Raw genomic sequence first — 20,176 nt, 5'->3', positions numbered from 1 at the left:
TGTCTGGGAAGGCCAACTATGGACTGCTTGACAGCTCTGTCAGTGATAGTAAGAAGTTAGCATTCTGCACTGCATTCCAAAGAGCTGAAAAATCAAATCCATGTGATTTATTGGCCCCATACAGCCATTAAATAAGGTGACTTATCAAATATGCCTAATATTATACTAATATGCCATGTATTGCCATGACAAGGATCCTCAAGTTGTTCTTCACTTATTATGAATTTATGGAACAGTCAGAAATTGCTTCCTAATAGGACACTATCACTCATTTTAATTATGAACCAAATCCTGTACCCCCTGCTACCCTGACAAAAAAAGAAGTCAGGAACTGTTTTACTTGTATATGGAATGAATATTTTTTAGATATATTTAGATACCCTCAAAAGTAAAAAAGGCAAGAAATCCCTTCAGGAAGCCTCTTCTGGTTAGGAAGCTTATTCTAGATTCTGTGGAAACAATCAGGAATAATGCTAAAATTATACAATTACTGCACTGTACTACATTCTCTTGTTATCATACCCATTTACAAACGGCCATCGAAGAAAAGTTAAGCAGACCTATGGGACACAACTACAAATGACCATCAAGTCATTTTAATACCTTCACACAGCATCTGAAGCTACAAAAATAATTCACCATGACCTAACACCCTTGCTACACCTTTGTTTCCATTTTCTTAACTCTATTTCTAGATTTAAGAGGTGTAAATTTGGCTGAAAAAAGAATACTCCTCACTGCATTTGAAGTATGAAGTAGTTAAATGAATCCAGGAAGGTATATGAGAATACACATCCAAACTTGTGAGCACTCGTTATTTTTGTTCTGAAAACTCACATCATTCATATTAATTCCTCTCACAAAATTTACCACATATCTTCTGGTTTTGATGACAACTATCTGTTATAACTGCAATACATACCATTACTTTCATATAGCGTAGAACGTCGCATGTCTAACTTTAGATAGGCAGATTTCATTAATTGTAAAATAATCTAAAAAGTACATTAGTTTACCAGCTTAATTGGTGTTAATATCTAAATTACACAGTAATTATGAAAAGAGAAAATGTTAAGATATCGCTTTTACAATGGAAACCTAATAGTTCATTTAGATACTGAAAACCAACATTCACTTTCTTATCAATTTTTGGTGCGTTTCAAAGCATGCATCCTGGTCCAGTGCTCTAAAGTTCCTCTTGCACACACGGCTGCCACCAGTACCTGCTTTTCTGTATCACATTGACAACCAGACTGCATTCACTTATTTGCATGCTATTGTGTAGACATGTACATAAAGCATCGACAAAGTCTGTGAAAACAAAACAGTGCAAAAAAGAAAAAAATAAAGGTGCCATCCAACCACAAAGAAATATCAAAATGTGACAGCAGTCAAGCAGAATAATGCAACCTCAAGGAATCCAGCCCACGCTGCTTTACGATACACAAACTGATTATCTGTTAAAGACTGGTGGTTCATTCAAGACAAGGGGTCAGTCTCCATCCAACAGCCTGTCCCGCAAGAACCACTGCCTGGCAGCAATAACTGTATGGACAGAGACTCTTCTACCCACTCACCTCCAGAAGTGACTTCTTCAGAACTGGGTTGAGGAACATTGGCAGGACAATGTGGGGAAGCTTGCATTGCTGCTGCCCTTGCTATACCTGTCCTGTGGAGAAATAGAGGACTTAATTTCCAGGGCTGTCAGTCAGCACCTTCCACATTACAAGTGAAGGAAAAAGAAATTAATTTGACAATGCCTGTTTTGAGTGAGTACATTTTGGGGTGTAGTGAAGAACCTCCATTCTCTACTGAAGCATCTGGGTTACTTTGACACCTTCTGTGGAGTTTCATTTGTCTGCCCAGCCCCCAAGCTGGATTCTTTGGTTTATGAGTTGATGATGCTCTGCCAGTTCGCTATATAACGAGCTGGGATGTGGCCACAGAATAAACTAAACACAGAAATCATGTTTAAAGTAATCTCTCAGCTTTGATGTGGACAAGTACTTGCCACTGGGTAACTCTCTCCCTTCTACCTCCCTTTCAAAATGGCAAGTTTCTTAGTCTGCTCTTTATACATTTCCTTAACAGAAACCATTACCATGTGAATTACCTAACAAAGAAGCAGTTCCTTTGCTTCTCCTGTCCTGCTCATTCCACTAAGGCATTTTATTTTACTTCCACATTAGTCTAAATAGGGTTACCACAAGAATCAATCCTAACAAAGGCAACTTTTAAAGGAAAGAAGGAAAATTCCACTATCCTCATGGTTTCCAGCTAGGATGATGGTTTTTCAGCCCCCAGTTTTTAGTGTGACACATACAAATAATTTGTATATACCAAAGTGCAGTCCATTACAGAGACAGACCAAAAAAACCTGAGAATAAATCATTCTTTTGACTGTGGTGATGAATGCAATGTCTTACAATTTCAAAAACAATTCTCTGAAGCCTTACTAAAACAAGTGGGTGTGTTTCTAGAAGTGATGTGTACCTTCCAGGTGTACCACGATGGTTTCTTTTGGAGGAAATGTCAAGTTTAAACAGAGAGGATTGGAAACTAATGACCAACCATTTTATTCTGGTGGGAGTTTACACTGAATACTGATGTTCACAGGCAGGAACAATTTCCAGTAACTAATTGGAAGCATAACAGCCTTCATTGCATTTACCTAACTTTGGTCAACAGCAATGTTAATCCTGCAAGCGAATTGAGAGGCAAGACAAAGCCTATATATGAGAGATTTATAAATAATTCAGAACTGCTGAAAAGCATGGAAAGCAAGCCAAGAAAATTACGATTATAAAAATATGGCAGAGGAACTCTATTAGGGAAAAAAACAAAACACACCCAGCTTCTATTGTACGAATTACTTAAGCTCAATCTTTCAGCTGGGTGTATGCTAAAGAGTATATACAGGGGTAAATAGAATTGTTCAGTTATTTGGCCAAAACAGACTTATGCATCACCCACTTCCTGAACAAAGGTGCCAGACAGGGCATTTTCTTAGTTTTTATTTTTATGTTTTTATTTGCCACTATATACTGCTTTTGTCTTCACAAAATTCCCAATTTCCAACATCTTAACCACTCCAAAGCAACAAAACATTTTGTCTCTGAATTATCTAGTACTTTGGACTATGATTATGGTTGTCTATGGGCTATGATTATAAACAGACTTTGGCCAGAATATTTGCATAAGGTATCTCCAAAAGAAATACTGTTTCATCATATATAAAACCATATTTAACAAACCTAGTATTTAAACATAAAATAAGATACAGCAGGTTGGCTCCAAGAAATAAGACAATGATTCATTCTGTCCTGAGCACTACAGAAAGTGAACAGAACATCTAAGTAATTATTCTAAGCATCAACAGGAATTTTAGTAAATCTGCTCCTTTTCTTTATGTGACAAATACTAAGAGTACCAGAAAGAACCAAAATCCTCACAGAACCCTGATGACCTTAAGTTTTACATACTGCCTAAACCCCTCTCAGAGTCCCCAAAAAGCTGCCCCAAAAAGACCATGACACATATATAATCTAGATATTACAGTAAGAATGCACAGATATCACTGATAGTTTTCTCTACAGACAAAGAATTTTTTACACTTTGAAATGTTTGGGGATAGCTTCTAATAATCCTTGGAAGGACTGGCATTAGTGGTAACAGGTGTTAACCAAAACCACAACTGTTAATGCATTTACCCTCCCTCAAATGCAAACTGGTAAAAGCTACAACTAGGGGCAGGGGGCGGGGGGAGCTTCAACTGCAAGCAAGTCACAGTATGGATTTTTGTTTGTTTACTTCAGTAATCTACAAAAGCATCAAATGCCAAACATTTCACACTTTGAGAGTAACCTACATTTGTTTCAAAAGCAAGCTTTAAGCATTAAAAAATGAGCACCTTATGCATTAAATGCTTCAAAGAGCCTTTCCTTTGCCCACATTCTCCAGATTTTCTCCCCACTTTTAAGAACTATTGTTCTTAAAGCTCCCCTACAGTCTATGTTGACCTATGTACTGCAGACAGTTTAAGAGGCAATTTAATCTTACAAGTTATTTCTAAAAGGTAGGATCACTTTCACTGTCTGGGACAGTATTTAATGGAATAAAAAAAAAATAAATTATTTTGCCACAGGAGACATGTTCCAGAGATTCGCCCAAATCAAACAAAAGCTTTTCCGTGATAGAAAGCATATGCTAGCTTTAGAATGAACTCACATCCTGCCGCTGTATCCAGGCTAGAATATCCCCTATTCTTCCTTGTTTGAATATTGGGTAGAATCTGTCATATACATAAAGACTACAATATAACTCCTGAACTTGATCCCAGACCCACCAGAAATTTTCCTGCGAGTCCTCTGGAAATCACTGGGTTTTCTACAGTTCATTTTCCCTTTAAGAAATGAAGAAAACCTACCTTTCAGTTTCCGCAATTGGAAAAAGAAAATGTGAGAAGTCCATTGTGTGGACCTTTAGATGAATGAATCCATGCATCTATAGCTGCAGTAGTGGATTTCTCATCTCCGTGTTTCATCCAGTGAAAACATGCAGGTGGTGCTTGAACATAACGATTCCTGTTTCCTGCACATGTGAACACCTGGGTCCCTCAAACCAACATATAGCTGGTGAAGAAAACCAAGCCTGACAATTTGTACCTACAGTTGAATCATGTTAGTCATTCCTGCTAGGGAGCCCATACTTACATTTCAGCATCCAGACATGATGTTGCTAGTACCTGAACCTCAATGGATAGTCTCCACAGAAAAAAACGACAGTTTCAATATACTATATGCAATGGCTTTGTAAGAATCTATGACTTTTTTTATGCAAGTGAGAAAGAATATTGATTTCTTTCAAGTCCACTGCACACTAAATGCAATTCCCACTGTTGCTATTTGAGGTATTAGGTAAAAACGCCATCTTTCTCACTAAGAAAAGAATCAGCAAGTCTTTCATGAAGCAGAAATGTCTGAAGTTCTTTGGTATATTTCAAACAATCTTGACAGCTGGAGGTAGCCAAAAACTTACATTGATTCCTGAAAAAAAGATACAGAAAATTCACTTTGGTGCCATGCAAGTTTAGTGTATATTCACTGTGCAATGTGAGCTGCAAGAATTGCTAGTCTAAAAATGTCCATACTGATATAACAAACAAGACAAATTCTGTGCTTCACCTCTCAGTTACTAAGGGAAGACAAGAAATGGCTGTAAAACAACCGAAAAATGCCATCTGTGAGCATCTAGATGGAGCCTGAGAAACTTCAGGAGGTTCAACAAGAAGTGCAGAATTCTGCACTTGGGGCACAAGAGCTCCACATATCTGGCTGAAAAGCAGCTAGCGACCAGCTGGAAATGACCTAGGGTCATCCTGGATCCTAGGCAGAGCATTGGCCAACAGCGGGCTCACATCAGCGAACCACATTCTGGGCTAACACTACAAAGAATGTGGGCAGCAGAAAGAGGGAAATCACTCTGCTCATCACTGGTGAGGCCACACTTCAAACACCATGTCCAGCTTCTCATCTCCCCCAGCTGAAGTGGAGAAATTGGATAAAATCCAGCAAAGTCCTAAGCACCTACAAAGCTGGTCAGGTGCATAGGACATTTGCAGACACTGAGGGAACTGGGGGTGTTTAACCCGGTGAAGAGAAGGCTAAGGGCAATTTAACAGCCATTTATAACTACTTCACAGGGATCACAGAGACAATGGAGCAAACCACTTCGCAGTGGCACATGTTGTTGTAAGGTCAAAAGCAACTGAGTAGCAGCTTGGGAGGTTCCGACTGGCTACTTAGAAAGGCTTTTTCTCTAGAAGGGCGGCACAGAACTGGAAAGGTTATCCAAAGAGGTTGTGCAATCCCCATCCTTGGAGGTTTTCAAGACAGCTACACAAATCCACAGCTGACTTGATTCACAGTTTTGGCAAGATCGTGCTCCCAGTGGGACCTGGATTACAGATGTGCAGAGGCCCTGTCCCACATGCACCATTTCCATACTTCTACAAAATGTCAGTTCATGACATGAAACACTGGTGTTCTGTAGAACAAAATCCCTTTGCTAAGCTTCCACTCCTTGCTTTGCCGTGGTATTTTCAGAGGGATGAACTAACAAGCTTTGAGAGTCCAATACATAGTTAAGCAAACAAATGCCTGCTCCAAAGGGCTGGATCACTGTGCCCCATTCTTTGTCACTAACAACCCAGACAAAGCACAAAGACACAACATTTCACCAAGTCTGCTTCAGAGACCCACAGCTAGAGAAGATGACTCTATTCTTTGCTACAGCTACTACTGGATTTGAGCGCATGAGGTTGATATACTCTCACAAGCAACCGACACAAGTTAAAATAAAGTTAATCACAATTTTTAAGACTGGTTAATTGACTAATTCTGCATTCGGGACACAATTTTTCTTCCCAGCAATGCAACTGTGCTAATTCTTCAGCCACAGTCTATTCCTTGATAGTGAGTTAATCTTTGAAGTAATGCCTAAACGGAACAACTCTGGAATGCTCTTAACTAATCACCAACTACAGGAAGACTCCTCATCAGTTTAAGATTAAGTATTTACCTAAATGTTCTGCACATAGCTCAGAAAAATCATTGTATCATTATGATACTACCACAATATACACTTTTTTGGAAGCTACAAAAGCATAATTTAGCAGGACAATACAATCTTAACAAATAACCACAAATCCAGAAGTACCCAAATGGGCAGATCAAAAGGGAAGAATTACTGTTTTGTTAAAACATGTACATTTTTTAAAGTTCTGGTAGAAATAACCCTGAAAAATATCTGTAACAAAGGAATTTATTTAAGGGCTGAAACTATCCTACTGACATTCATGAATTATCCTGAAATTTTTTTCAGAGACATTTAATTATACCTTTCATGCTACTCATCCATTGAAAGATCTTCTGATTAGCATTAATTTGAATTCTATTGCAACATAAATTAATACAACTTAGACACATTTATCAGCCCTTTAAATAACAAACTGATAATGTGTCCAGGCAGCATATTCTTAAAAAGAATAAAAAGACCTACAATTAAAACCTGACCTACAATTACTTTGCACTTCAGAAAGCTGAAAAGTAGCCTGAAGCAACAATTACCTTAAAAAAAAAAATGGACAGTGGCTTTGCTTCAAGCAAAGACATAACACTATGTAAAAGAAAACAATATGCACCAAGGGTAAATCATATAGGAGTAGGCAAATAAAGGTCAAAGAAATGGGTTTGTATGTACCCAGTTTATTATAAATTTGAGTCCATTAAGCTCCTAAGGAAACTTGCAAACACAGTATTAAGGTCGCAATATTCAACAAGATAATTTTAATAGTCCCCTAAATTCAAGGAAGTATATTATGCACGAGAATATCCAAGTAGATTTCCTAACCAATTATGCAAAGGAACAAAATTATAATTTTAAATGGTTACAGTAACTACAGAAAATCTGTTCTTTTGGTTAAAGAATAAATTTTTGATAGGCTAACCATATGGTTTGCTGGTGAACAGGAATGCAGTAAAAAAAAAATAGCTAACAGCTTTAACAAATCCATATAATTTCAGGTTGCAGGCCTTTTTTCTTGTGAAACTGCAGAACGTACTTAAGTTTCCTGACAGTACGTAGAAAAACCTAAACTTGTAGAAACTAAGATTTCTGAATACAGTGAAGTTAGGCCAGATTTTCCCATTTACCTATTTTTGTCCTAAAGAGCAAAACTCGTAATGGTATTGCATCTCTGAAGACTCAGCACACTAAGAATCCCAGAAAGCTTTCTGGTAAGCAATTACTTTATCTATTCTTGCACAGAGTCAAACAAACCCTTCAAAAAACCTTCTTCCACTATCTCCACAATGTATAGAATGAAGTTACTTTTGTCTTCAGTACTAAAGGCTACCGTATAAAGTAATTATAAAAAAACACACAGAGATTAAAACTGAGACTCTCAAAGCATAAACAAAGTATGTGATTTGTATATACAGAAATATATATTTATGGACTTACAACATGTATAGAGTACAGCAATGCAAAGCCATGCACCCCGATCCAATCCCACTGGAGCCACTGGCAGGTTCCTGATAGACTTCATTGGCTACTAAGGCATAATTACATAAAGGCTGTAATAACCTGTCAGGATTTTGAAGAAGAAATTGTTGCTGCTTGATGGAAATGTGGATCTTAGTGTCCTAACAAAAATAAATAGTGTATTTCAGATTTTTTAAAACCTACCAGAGTAGAAAAAACTAAACTGAACTAAAAAAAAATAAAATCTTCATACCACTTCCATTCTTTCTGGTCACTTCCAGTTCTATGGTAGAGTGGTAAACAAAGGAAACACCACTAGCTTTTCCCTTCTGATATGGTAATATCCTGACCCCATTCTTCAGACATGTCTGTTGAATACTAACCTACTTAACTAGGACCTTACCCAGGAAACCTGCCAGGCCTCCTTCCAAAGTCAGAAATTCGTTTTTAGTAGAATGGTGTAGAAGTAGGGAATCTTGAAATTTCAAGACACCCCTCCCCTTGCATCTGAGGATCATCTACAAATTAATCAATCACTCCAAGTCCAAGACGATTTTGAGTCACATCTGCGTCCTTTAATGACAGCAAAAGAATGGTACTGAGTGGCAACCCCAAGTCTTGCACTCACAGGATTCAATGGATACAAGTACAGAGAACAGAAAGAACTTGGCAAAGAGCACCAAATGAGTTATGGGTTTGGCTGCATTTCCTTTTGTGTTTTGTTACTTTTTGTTTGTTTTTGTTTTTTTAATAAAGATTTCTGGAACTTGAAGAGGAGCAAGTACTGCAGATAAAAAAACCCAAGTACCACTACAATCAAGTCAATCCACAAATGGAAAGAAAATAACTGTAGTCAAGGAAGGAATGACTGTATTTCCATCTCCTTATTTCTCTCCCCAGCACTGCTTGGATCTACATATTCCTGACTCCTCCATAGTCTGAGCCGGGAGCATTAATTCCAGAGAGAGACATCTTGAGAATTTAAAGCTTTGGGGCCCTGCTTGAAAAAAGATGGAACAGTTGCCTTCTGGCAGGAATTAAAGCTGGTATGGAAATTTCACAAAAGGAATTAAAAGATGGTCTGGAAAGTGGCCAAAATGAGATCAAAGGAACTTTAGCAGCTTGAAGACACATACCAGAAGCACATGAAAAGGGGGCTTCCAGGCAGACCATTAGGTTTTAGAAAGTATATGTTGCCTGGGTAAAAGGTTGTGTGAACCAGGGGAAAATGTAAATTTTTCTTGTGAAATATCTAGTCCCAAAATATCCATACTCTGTTGTATAATTTTCTGTCTTGACCATGTCAGACATCTAGAAGAAGAGATGTGCTTTAGATTCAGCCCAAATTTTGAGCTATAAGAACTGATCAGCGTATCCTTCTTCGTCTTCTTCAAGCGTGGTGTGTTACTGGATCTGAAATTCAGGTTTCAGAAAACACCAGGTATCTGTGAGTTAAAACATATTAAACACAAAGAAACTATAGCTCATGTCTTATCACATTCATTGTGGTAAATATATGATATAGGCATGAGTATTTATGATGGTAAACTGAGACTTTCCAAAAAGAGTGGTATGATAAAACTCAACTCAACCAGAAACAGTGACAGAAGAAATAAATTTGGGAAGATTATATAGGGTACAGGTGCACCTAGATAGCTTTAAATTGGCTGAAGACACTAGTAGGTTTGGCTGCTGCTAATAGATCAATCATAGTAGCACAGAGCTCATTATTCACCCTGCTTTTTTTTAATTTCATGAAAGAGTTAATCTTTATAAGTAGTGATTGTTGTTTCCAGTGTGGTTCTTGTGTTTCCGATGTTGTCACACAAAGGACTGGTAGCAGCAGCAATTCAGGGGCGGACTGAGAGGCAGGCACACCACTGTGACACACTGCAAGCAGGAAAAGGAGCAGCAAATGGAGCACAAACAGAATCCGCATGCTTATCCACATATTTCCTGGACTTCCAAATAATTTCTGGTTTAATATTAACTTCTGCATTTAGTTTGTCTGCAATGCAGAAAGTATCTCCTCTCTGAAACATAAGCTAATAAAACTTTCAAAATAATTTTCTTCTCCTCTCTTTTTACACAGAGAAAGAAGAGCATACAGAGGAGGAGGCCAGAGCATGTCTTCACCAAGACTCACCCACAGAACTGCAGGAACAAACTGGCCCCAGAACAATCAGTTATTTTACAGAAACATAGAATCAGAAGGGGACAGAAATGGACCACCCATGGATAAAATCTGGGTAGCCTCACAGCTGAAAAGAGGAACTCTGAGGATTCTCATTCAGATAAAAGCTTCAAGCAACTGTAGGGTTATTGCTTTTAAGAGCTATTTAGGAGCTATTAGAATGAACAGGTGCTCAGGTGCTTTGCCTCACTCTGTTTCTGCCCTACATGCTACCATTGCACTGTCAATAAACTGTTCGTATTTCCATCAGTAAAAGAAGTTCTTGAAAAATAAAATGAACACGCTAACAGGACAATCCTCCTGTGCTCCAGGAGAAGGTTTCTTAGTGGGCCACATAAAAAACAATGACTGTACATAAACTCATGAGAACTATCACTTACAAGCTGAAGCCCAAGATTTCTCTAAATTCCTTGTCCAGAATGAGCAAACTGGTGAATTCACTATTTTTAGGTGAAACAACTATGCTTAAGTTTGCTAGAACAGTGTTCTAGCAGCAGGTTCCACCCACAATGGCAGGTCCTAGCCTAATTAAAAATGTTTAGGTATCTTTTGTTGTCTTATGTAGTCAAATCTCATCTAGCTACCTTTTAGTATTTTGGATGCAGGTACTAGCACAGTTTGACTACTATAGCTTGCCCTGCAAATTCCTATGGCATTTCACTTACACAGTAACAGCCCAGATTTTTGAGGAACAATTTCTGGACTGCATTGCAGAACTGCAAAAGGCGAAGAACAGGAGCACTTCCATTGTTCAGTTTTGAAAGCAGATTCCAATACGTTCCCTTATTCCTCTCCTTAAGCTCAGTTATTTGGATTCTAATTGTCAGAGAGCATACCTGTCACAATAATACCACCAAGCTGAGCAGTACAGCTGACATGCCTGAGGGACAGGATGCCACCCAGAGGGACAAGCTTGAGAAATGGACTCATGTGAACCTCATAAGGTTCAACAAGGCCAAGTGCAAGGTCCTGCACCTGTGTCCAGGCAACCCCCAGTATCAATACCAGCTGGAGGATGAAGGGATTGCAAGCAGCCCTGTGGAGGAGGACTTTGGGGTGCTGGTGGATGACAAGCTGGACATAAGCCAGCAATGCGTGCTTGCAGCCAGAAAGCCAACCACATCGCAGGCTCAAAAGAAGCATGGCCAGCAGGTCGAGGGAGGTGATTCTCCCCCTCTACTACACTCTGCTGAGACCCTACCTGGAGTGCTGTGTTCAGCTCTGGAGTCCTCAGTTCAGGAAAGACCTGGACCTGTTGGAGCAGATGATCAGAGGGCTGGAGCACCTCTCCTGTGAAGACAGGCTGAGAGAGTTGGGGTTGTTCAGCCTGGAGAAGGATCCAGGGAGGGAGACCTTATAGCAGGTTTTCAGTACTTCAAGGGGGCTTACAAGAAAGATGGGGACAAACATTTCAGCACGGCCTGTTGCAACAGGACAAGGGGTAATGGTTTTAAACTCAAAGAGGGTAGATTTAGATGAGATATAAGGAATTTTTTACAATGAGGATGGTGAAACACTGCAACAGGTTGCCCAGAGAGGTAGTAGACGCCCCATTCCTAGAAATATTCAAGGTCTGGTTGGATGGGGCTCTGAGCAACCTGATCTAATTGAAGGTATCCCTGCTCATTGTAGGGTGGGTTGGACTAGACGACCTTTAAAAGTCCCTTCCAACCCCAAACAGTTCTATGAGTCTATATAATCTAGGCATCCTCAGTTAAAAACTTGTTAATTCAAATACTGACCCCATTAACCTATGATACAGATCTTTCTAAAGCATGTAAAACTACAGAACTAGTACGCGCTCTTTAAGTTACTCTAAATCTGTCAAGCTGCAGAATGAAATAACATTTTAGAAAGGCTAGCTGACAGATGAATGCGTTAGAGAAATCAGATTTAAAGCCAGTCAAAATGGTTAATGGTAGCTCTGAAGTTGAAAGCATTTTCAACATAGAAACTTACATTTTAAATATTGGCAAAATTCAGATAAGGTTTTCTATTTAGTTTTAAAATTTTAGGTGTTTGGAGTTATTGGATGTATTACTGCCTTAGACAATGAAGATCCATGAATGTATATGCTCATATGCACAAACAAATTTATGAATGGAGATTTCTGGATCAGAGGGGACTTAGCAAGAAGGACATAAATAGCTTTGAAATATTTGCAGCATTTTGGGAAAGGAAACCCTGCCAGACTGGATGTTTTTTTAAAGAAAACTGTGTAAATTCAATTGCTAACAATAATATACCAGCCATAATGACTGAATTCAGTCATTAAAATGTACAACAAAAGAATAGCTTACTATGCTAACCTCAACGTAACTACATCTATCATCTGATCTGTAATAACCAGGCTGATGTTTGCTCTGTGGAGTCCAAATCACTAATTCCTCTGATTTACACCAACTTCTTGGCTTTCAGGAAGAAAAATAGTTTTCTGTCTAAATATACTTACACTCAACAATCAGAAATGAATCCCTCTACAAACAATTCTCCACACTGGCAATCATCTTTGTTAGTAATTATTTATAGTACAGAAACAAAGCTTTCTGCTTTCAGATTTAACATGACCGCTATTACTGTAATTTCCCAGGTACATCCAGGATAATCATCAAACATTTTTCCAATATACCTATAGCTTGTATTTCCTCCTTTCCTTCTACTGTGCATAAATACTACAAAACCCTTACAACAAAGTGGTATTGAAGAAGCATTATAGCAAGCATCATTACTTTGTAAGTCTTTGTAATACTGACCAAACTGGTGCACATTTAGCCATTTGCACGGAGTTGCAATGGGACCCTGATCACAGATGGCCACTTTGCAGCTGTGGAAGTTGGCCCTGCTCACAGCAACCTGTGCTCTCAGAAGCAGGCAGGTGTGGTGCCATCCGCGGCTAGCAAGGTACAAATTACAAATTTAAAAACAGGCTAAGTTTGCTGACATTTTCTGAAGAAGCTGGACTCTCGGGCTAGTGGGCTAACCAGTGTTTCTTTCATACTGGTCTCCTCTTTGCTGATACTGCCCCTGCAATGGGACAGGCTCCAACAGCAACAAAGAAGGAAGTGTGGGCAGCCCAGGCTACAGCTTCTTTTGGAGAATGGACTATTTGCTGCCAATAATTGCATCCACAAGCAGTTTCAAACCAAACTCCAAATTTAAAATACCTTGAAATTAATTTGAAGGTATGAAAAAATAGAAGAAACATTCTCAGTATTTCAATCTAACCAAAAAAATGGGAAAGGTCAATGCAGCAAACACCTGTTTGTTGCTCTGTACAAATCACATTCTGCAGTAATTTCAGCAGGACACTTCAAAGTTTAAGCAAATAAAAACTTGCATTTGGATATAGTGTTAATTCATGCAGCTAATAATAATTGTTTTATTTGCAGTATCATTACTGCTAACAGACGCAACTTACTTGTTTTTAATCTAGCACATTTGTAACACTTAACATAGGGTCACAAAAGGCCTCTAATCTATACAACTGACCCGTTCTCCTGAAATACAAGGGCAAACACACGTTGAATCTAGCAATTAAGTATGTACCTAACCCTAGAAATAAAACCCATTTCCATGTGGTCCTTTTCTCAGAAAAATGCAGCTCATCACCACCACAGGGGCAAATCAGAAATTCAAGGATGCTGCTTCTCATACCATGGTGTAAGGAAAGTTTCACTCCAGTCACAGACCAAGTCTCACTTCCCTGATCAGCAAATACTGACATAGAGGCCAAAAGAATCTGTGGATCATATTAGACTCGAGAGACATACAGTGCCCTACATACAAGCTCTTACTGTCCCATCTCCCAGTGCTGAAACTTCTACATTGCCATTCTAATACTTCTAGATTCACATTGCAAGCACAGCAACTAAAAGGAATACAGACACACCAGTAAACACGTACTAATACTCATCCACAAGACTCCTGTAACATGTACAAAAGCACGAGTGCACACAACATGCACAAAATCATATCCACATTGCACCCAAGCAGTGAGAAGCGCCACCATCCATATGACTCTTAGCATCAGGTGTTCCCAGAATTTCTGTAAAACATGTAATAATTCACAGCTACCTATTACAAAGAGATTGCATATGTGAATTCTGCGCCAAGTAAAGAAAATATATTTAAATCTTCTGTACAAAAGAACACTACAGAATACACACCTGACTTCATCCTGTACTGGTTATTCGCATATCAGAGATCTGCATGCAGAAATAAAAGATATCAAATCAAGCAGGGTGTCAGAATTAACATGCAGCATGACAAGAGTATTGTGGACTACCCTGGCAGCCAATTTTGCCCTGCATTTATCAGTCCACTGTACTTATTTGTTGAATGTTGATTAATTAATTATTACTGAATTTATTAGTTGAATTTTTATGTTTATCTTATTACAATGTAGAAATAAAGACATTCTATCAGAAATTATTTATGAAATAGAGACAGAAAAAGCCTGATTTATAGCTGAAAACCCTGGAAAGATTTATTAAAGACCTTGTGTGAAGTCCTATCATAAATCAAAACCTCTCAAAGTAAATAGAACATGAGGTTGCATTGACTGAATACAAGTTAAGAAATAAATTGTTGAAAATTTGTGACCAGCTCACTGAAATCTATTTTTATTCCATGTGAAATACTCATTTGATATCTTAGATTAAGGAGAAAGAATATGGATCCATTAGAAACAGAGAGAAGGAAATAAGCAATAATTTATTTTTAATTGAACTCTGATGATCTTTTACTAGAAACTGGCTTAAGCAAAGCATGCTATGGCTATCTTTAATGCAATCAGTACTATCACAGGGCTGCATTCACCTCAATTTATACAAATGCTGTTATTTTGCATAGTCATCGACTACTTGCAACAACTGGGTAACATGAAAAACAAAAGCACTACAAATAGGAAGAATTAAGGTTACAATTAAGTTCTAATCAAATGAGTTGAACTGGAATTAGTGGAGAATAAACCAGCTCTCATTCCTTTACCTTCTTCTGTACTCTGTTGCTAAGTGAAACACACACAAATGTCACTATATTACGCACAGATGTTTCCGTCTTGTTCTTCTCTTTTTTATACAAATGAATCTGTAAATATGAAAGAAAAAGCACTCCTATAGTTAGCAACAGAGATCCCAAACCCCTGTCACATTAATAATTCACAGAAGTCACTGAACTGCATGACGTGTTGTGCTGAAAAAATTTATTAGGAATTGAGTCTCTTAATGTATGGTTTTTTTACTTGTGTTTGCAGTGGCAAAATAGTCTGCTCTCATTTGCATTTAAGCAATAAAAACAACAGGTACAATACTTTTCCGGCAAGGAAACATTCCTGACAAAAGGAACTCTCTTACCATATATGAGTGCTTTGCTAGGTGGGGTTTTTTGTTCTTGGTAAAGAATCGGGGAACTTTCACCAGGAACCAGTAATGTAAACCACATTCATGAATAAAGGCAAGTTTAGCGTTAACCTAAGAACTACAGAAACAGTTGATCAAGAAAGTGCCTCAACATGGCCAGAAGTGCATTTAAAACCCTTTCTTGTTTAAAAAAAAACAAAAACAACACAAAACCCCATAATAACTTCCTCTAATTTTCTGAAATTATTACCTGCTCTACCATCCTTCTCCTGGCCAAAACAGCTGACATTAGTCACCAAATACCTTGCTTTCTCTTAGAATACACTTCTCTGTACAAAGCCTTACTAGAGTGGGTGAAATAAACTGCGGACATAAAGTCTCCAAGATCCAGAAACTAGTAGTGATGTAGTAACAACACCTAAGCAGTAATGATTTATTACTTTTTTATAGCTGTAATAAAAGATAGTCAGTTCTTTTTCTATTATAAAATATTCAGTGTTATTGTATTGTTTCACATTTTAAACTGACGTAAGAAATTCATCTACTATTCTCCAAACTCAACATTTAAATATATGATACACTGCTGAAATGTCTGAGGTCTACGTAGGAAACAAAATATATTGCTAAGTACAGTTTTCTTTCCATAATGACACATATGCTAAACAAACTGCTCCTGTGGTGAACAATGACACTGACTCTACCTGCATAGTGTTTAGTTTTACATTATTCAATGCTTTTTAATTGTCAGTTTCAATTAGAAAGAAATCTGGTACAGAAAGCAAGCTTGCTTAGACCACATTTTATGCTTGCATTTTATCTTACACATACTGTACTGTTGACATCCTGAACTTGCATTTTTAAGGTTCATATATAGCTAAACCTATTGCATATAGTAATTATATACTTAAATATACCATAAACTTTTGTATTTGTAATGTTTCTAGTCCATATTTGTCTATATATCATAATATACATATGAATAAACTGTATATAGGCTAAATTGCTCTAACTGGTCTTTTTGTGCGAGACACACACTGTTGGCACCTGAGAAAAGCCCCACACTGATATAACCACTTCTTTTGCAGCTCTGGGTACTCACTGTCATGAAAGCAGCTTGCCTTTTTTACCATGTAGCTAATAATCTAGATTTTTTTTTCTTTTATTAATAAATCTTATTCACTTCTCCAGGAACTCCAACACTACACAGCAACCGTACATAGTTATTATTTAGTTACTGCGTGGGAGATCATCTGTTGATTACATGTGCATGCAAAGACAGCCAAGGTCAGTCAGTCCCTAATGGCAACCCACCAAAACCAACTCTCCAGCATTAAAGATTTAGGCCTTTGCGAACGGGGAAAACTGCAACCCAGTTTAGTCACACAGTTTAGTACATGATACTGGTGAATAATTGTCATGAGGAGGTATGACATTAGGCAGAGATCCAAACCAAGTTAACTCCATGCCTTTTAAGCATGTCCTGCAGCTCAGAAAGGCTTGAAGCGCTCTCTTCAGAGGATCTAACAGCCAGTCATTAAAGGAACCCCTTCCTTGAAGAGGCAGGTCTTTTGAGGAGGCAATAGCAAGTTAACACTAATGTGTTCCTGCTCCCCGGGAATGCTGCAAACAGCAAATTAAGAAACTCCGAAGTCCCACTGGGGTCAACTGTCCTAGTCGTACTCCTGATTCTGATTTCTTCAGAAAGCGGATTTAGCAGGGAAAATGCAGATGGTGATATGATGAATGCCTAACAGATATAGTATGAAAATTATACCTATGGAGTACTTTGAATGTGTAGCTGGCACTGTATAGCGACAAGTGCTGCTGACAGTGTAATTCACTTGGGCTAAATCTATATTGCTTCCTCCAAGCTTGCCTGAAGGAATTGCTGCCCCATGTTGCCCACACTGGACATTGCCTTAAATGTCTGTGCTATGCAGATCCAAGCTTCAAGTGGTACCAACATTTGATTTTCCTGCATGCTGAATCACACATCCAGCTGCAGGTTTGAGTGGGTGAGCAAACAGTTTGATCTGCAGTTAAAGCCAGTGTGACCACCATGCTCTAGGCCCTGCCTCCATGGCTTCTCCCAACTAAACTACATGAACAAAGATTACAAAGTCAGCAACGTCACTTGGATGTAATAAAGCTTATTAATCCAAATCTTTAAGGCTACCCACAACATTCATCTGAATAGTATTGTGAATGAAAGAACCACCAAAACTGTGCACAAAATGACATCACTATATCCTGTTTAACAAGGGGCAAAGTTGTGCTTTAACAAGGTTTGCCTTTGTTCATACTTAACTAGAGGAAAAAAAATAATACAAGTGACAAGAATAAAAATGAAAAATAATTTCTAGGGTCATTCTAAAACTGTTTCTAAATAAGTTTTGTAAAAAGCTAAAAATCATCAATATTCCCAACATAAATTCTGAATTGCTGGAGAAGAAGAGTTACCTCTTGCACTTGTCTTAGGCATGTTACCAGCCATTCTTAGAAATAAGTGAACAGACTGACAGTGAGGCTGAGCCAGTAGAGCAGTACCTGTTCACTACACTCATCCATTTTCTAAGGTAGTCGGCTCATACTCAAATTATATTCAGGATGTTTAGGAAAGACAAGTCCATAAATAAACTTATTCTTGTTTGATAAAAATGGATAATTTCTCTTACATTTGATTAATGAAGAACAGAGATACTAATTTCTTTAGTTAAAAGGGAGTGAAAAAGCTCCCAGAATCTACTTTCATTATCTGCAGAGGATTTTCCTTTAAAATCATTAGGAAAAAAAAGTCTTTTTTTTCATCCTCCATAATAAATATTTCACATGGTTATGATTCAATATGTTTTACACTACACTGGTAATGCTCATTATTCTTCAAATATCACATTTCAGGAGGTTAATACACCATTAACGTGATTAACTTTTTGATAGAAGTTAAGCCATATGGAACCAATCTGTACCATTTGGCCATACAAACGACTAGATAGTGAAGGTCAGCTTCTGCCCCACTGCACCTGTGCAACTTCACTGCCTTCACTTGAATTTGCAGGTCTAGACCAAAGGAGGAACCTGTCTCTCCCCAGAAACTGAAAAGTATAAGCAACTTTTTATTTATTACCCAAACATGGATAATCCATAAGAAGTCAGGGATGAATAGACACGCTAGACTCATCAGCATATGGATCTGCAGAATGCCTTCCCGACCAGAGAAGCAGTTATCTGGATAGATTTGGGATCATGCAGGTGAATTACATCCTTTAACAGAGTTTATTAAGAATAGTGACTTTTGTTCATTATTTCTCTGTCAATCATTCATTAAATCTGTACAATACAGAGTAATTGAATTAACAGTGCAGTTGATCAAAGGAGCAGCACTGTTGCTTCCCACAACTTCTTGCCCCTGCCAGGAATACAGCAACCATACCGTGCAATTCACTGTTCCAAATCAGATCCTGCACGGCTGATCCCAAGGTCCTGAGACAGCAAAGCACATCAGCAGTCCTGTCAGTTCTACCATTAATCTCAAACTCAGGTAACGTCAAGGGAACACTCCGACTGAAGGATGTTCTCTGTCTCCAAAAGCACATAAGCTTTTACACAAGCTTTTTCCCTCCTTTATCCCTTCCCTCAACTCACTGTCCACAAATTTCTTGCCATCTCCCCTAACAGACTTTGCCTGTAAGTAACAAAGGCTCATATTTCTCCTATCCAGTCCATCTTCTCTCCTGTGTTATGCCATGCCTCTCTCTTCTCAGTTCTTCTAAAGGTGTTGTGGAAATAATACATTTTATTATTTCCTGACCCAACACCTGCTGGGCAGCTGGTTCCCATAGCTGGGGTGCAAAAGGCAATAAAGATAAAACATGGCTCGGCAATGAATCAGAAACCTGAACAGATGTCAGAGGCCAACCAGTCCATCTCTCTGCCCCATGGGAGGCTCAGCTATACCCATGTCATTTCTTAGAGACATCTATGTCACTTTCTTCTAAAAACTTCAGTTGTAGAAACTACACAAGCTCCCTAGGCAATGTATCATAAAAAAGTTCAATCTCTTCTCAGAGGTCATATTTTCTAGGCCTCAGGTCTTTCTCCTCTCTTGTGTTACAAGTCTCATGAGGTCTTTCCTGTTTTCACCACACAAACAACTCCAATTAAAGGGGTTTCCTTCAAAAACTGGTTTTGAAAGTGATCATTGGAAAACTTACTGTACATTGCTGCTGAAATGAAACTGCCTTTTACCATTGTGCAACTGTAACTTACTTTTAAGACTTACACTGTCAATATTATTCAAATCCTGCTTGTTTCAGTTCCATTGGTTTTACTGCAGATATGCATATGTACCAGGAGAAACATGTCCAGGTATTCACTGTTTTCATATGTGTCTATAACACCTATTACCAGAAAGTGTAACATCAACACCAAAACATCAACCATTAAATCAAGGAAATAGAGATATTTTTTTTTGATATATTGAGATAAAAACCAATTCAATTTGCTATAGTCAAGGTAAAGTCATGTTTGATACAGATAACCCCAATGTTACAAAATAATGACCTATCAAAGAGATAAAATT

The 20,176-nt window shown here is 38.2% G+C and overlaps 1 protein-coding gene across 7 annotated transcripts in view; it reads right to left on the bottom strand.

Annotated features, from left to right (window-relative positions):
* PPP2R2C (protein phosphatase 2 regulatory subunit Bgamma) overlaps positions 1 to 20,176 on the bottom strand; it is a 207,250-nt gene that overhangs the window by 123,390 nt on the left and 63,684 nt on the right. For 2 of the 7 annotated variants that reach the window (XM_027794799.2, XM_027794798.2), the window contains exon 2: positions 1,578 to 1,669. The exons of the other annotated variants lie outside the window; for them this stretch is intronic. In XM_027794799.2, coding sequence (XP_027650600.1) covers positions 1,578 to 1,644 — 67 coding nt within the window. In that variant the 5' untranslated portion in view covers positions 1,645 to 1,669. The remainder of the gene's footprint in view (positions 1 to 1,577; positions 1,670 to 20,176) is intronic. 7 annotated transcript variants of the gene reach the window in all.

Source organism: Falco peregrinus, chromosome 2 (assembly GCF_023634155.1).
Source record: "Falco peregrinus isolate bFalPer1 chromosome 2, bFalPer1.pri, whole genome shotgun sequence".
NCBI classification, from domain to species: Eukaryota; Metazoa; Chordata; class Aves; order Falconiformes; family Falconidae; genus Falco; species Falco peregrinus.
The sequence above is the reverse complement of the archived record's forward strand: the minus strand, read 5'-3'. Positions and strand labels throughout refer to the sequence as shown.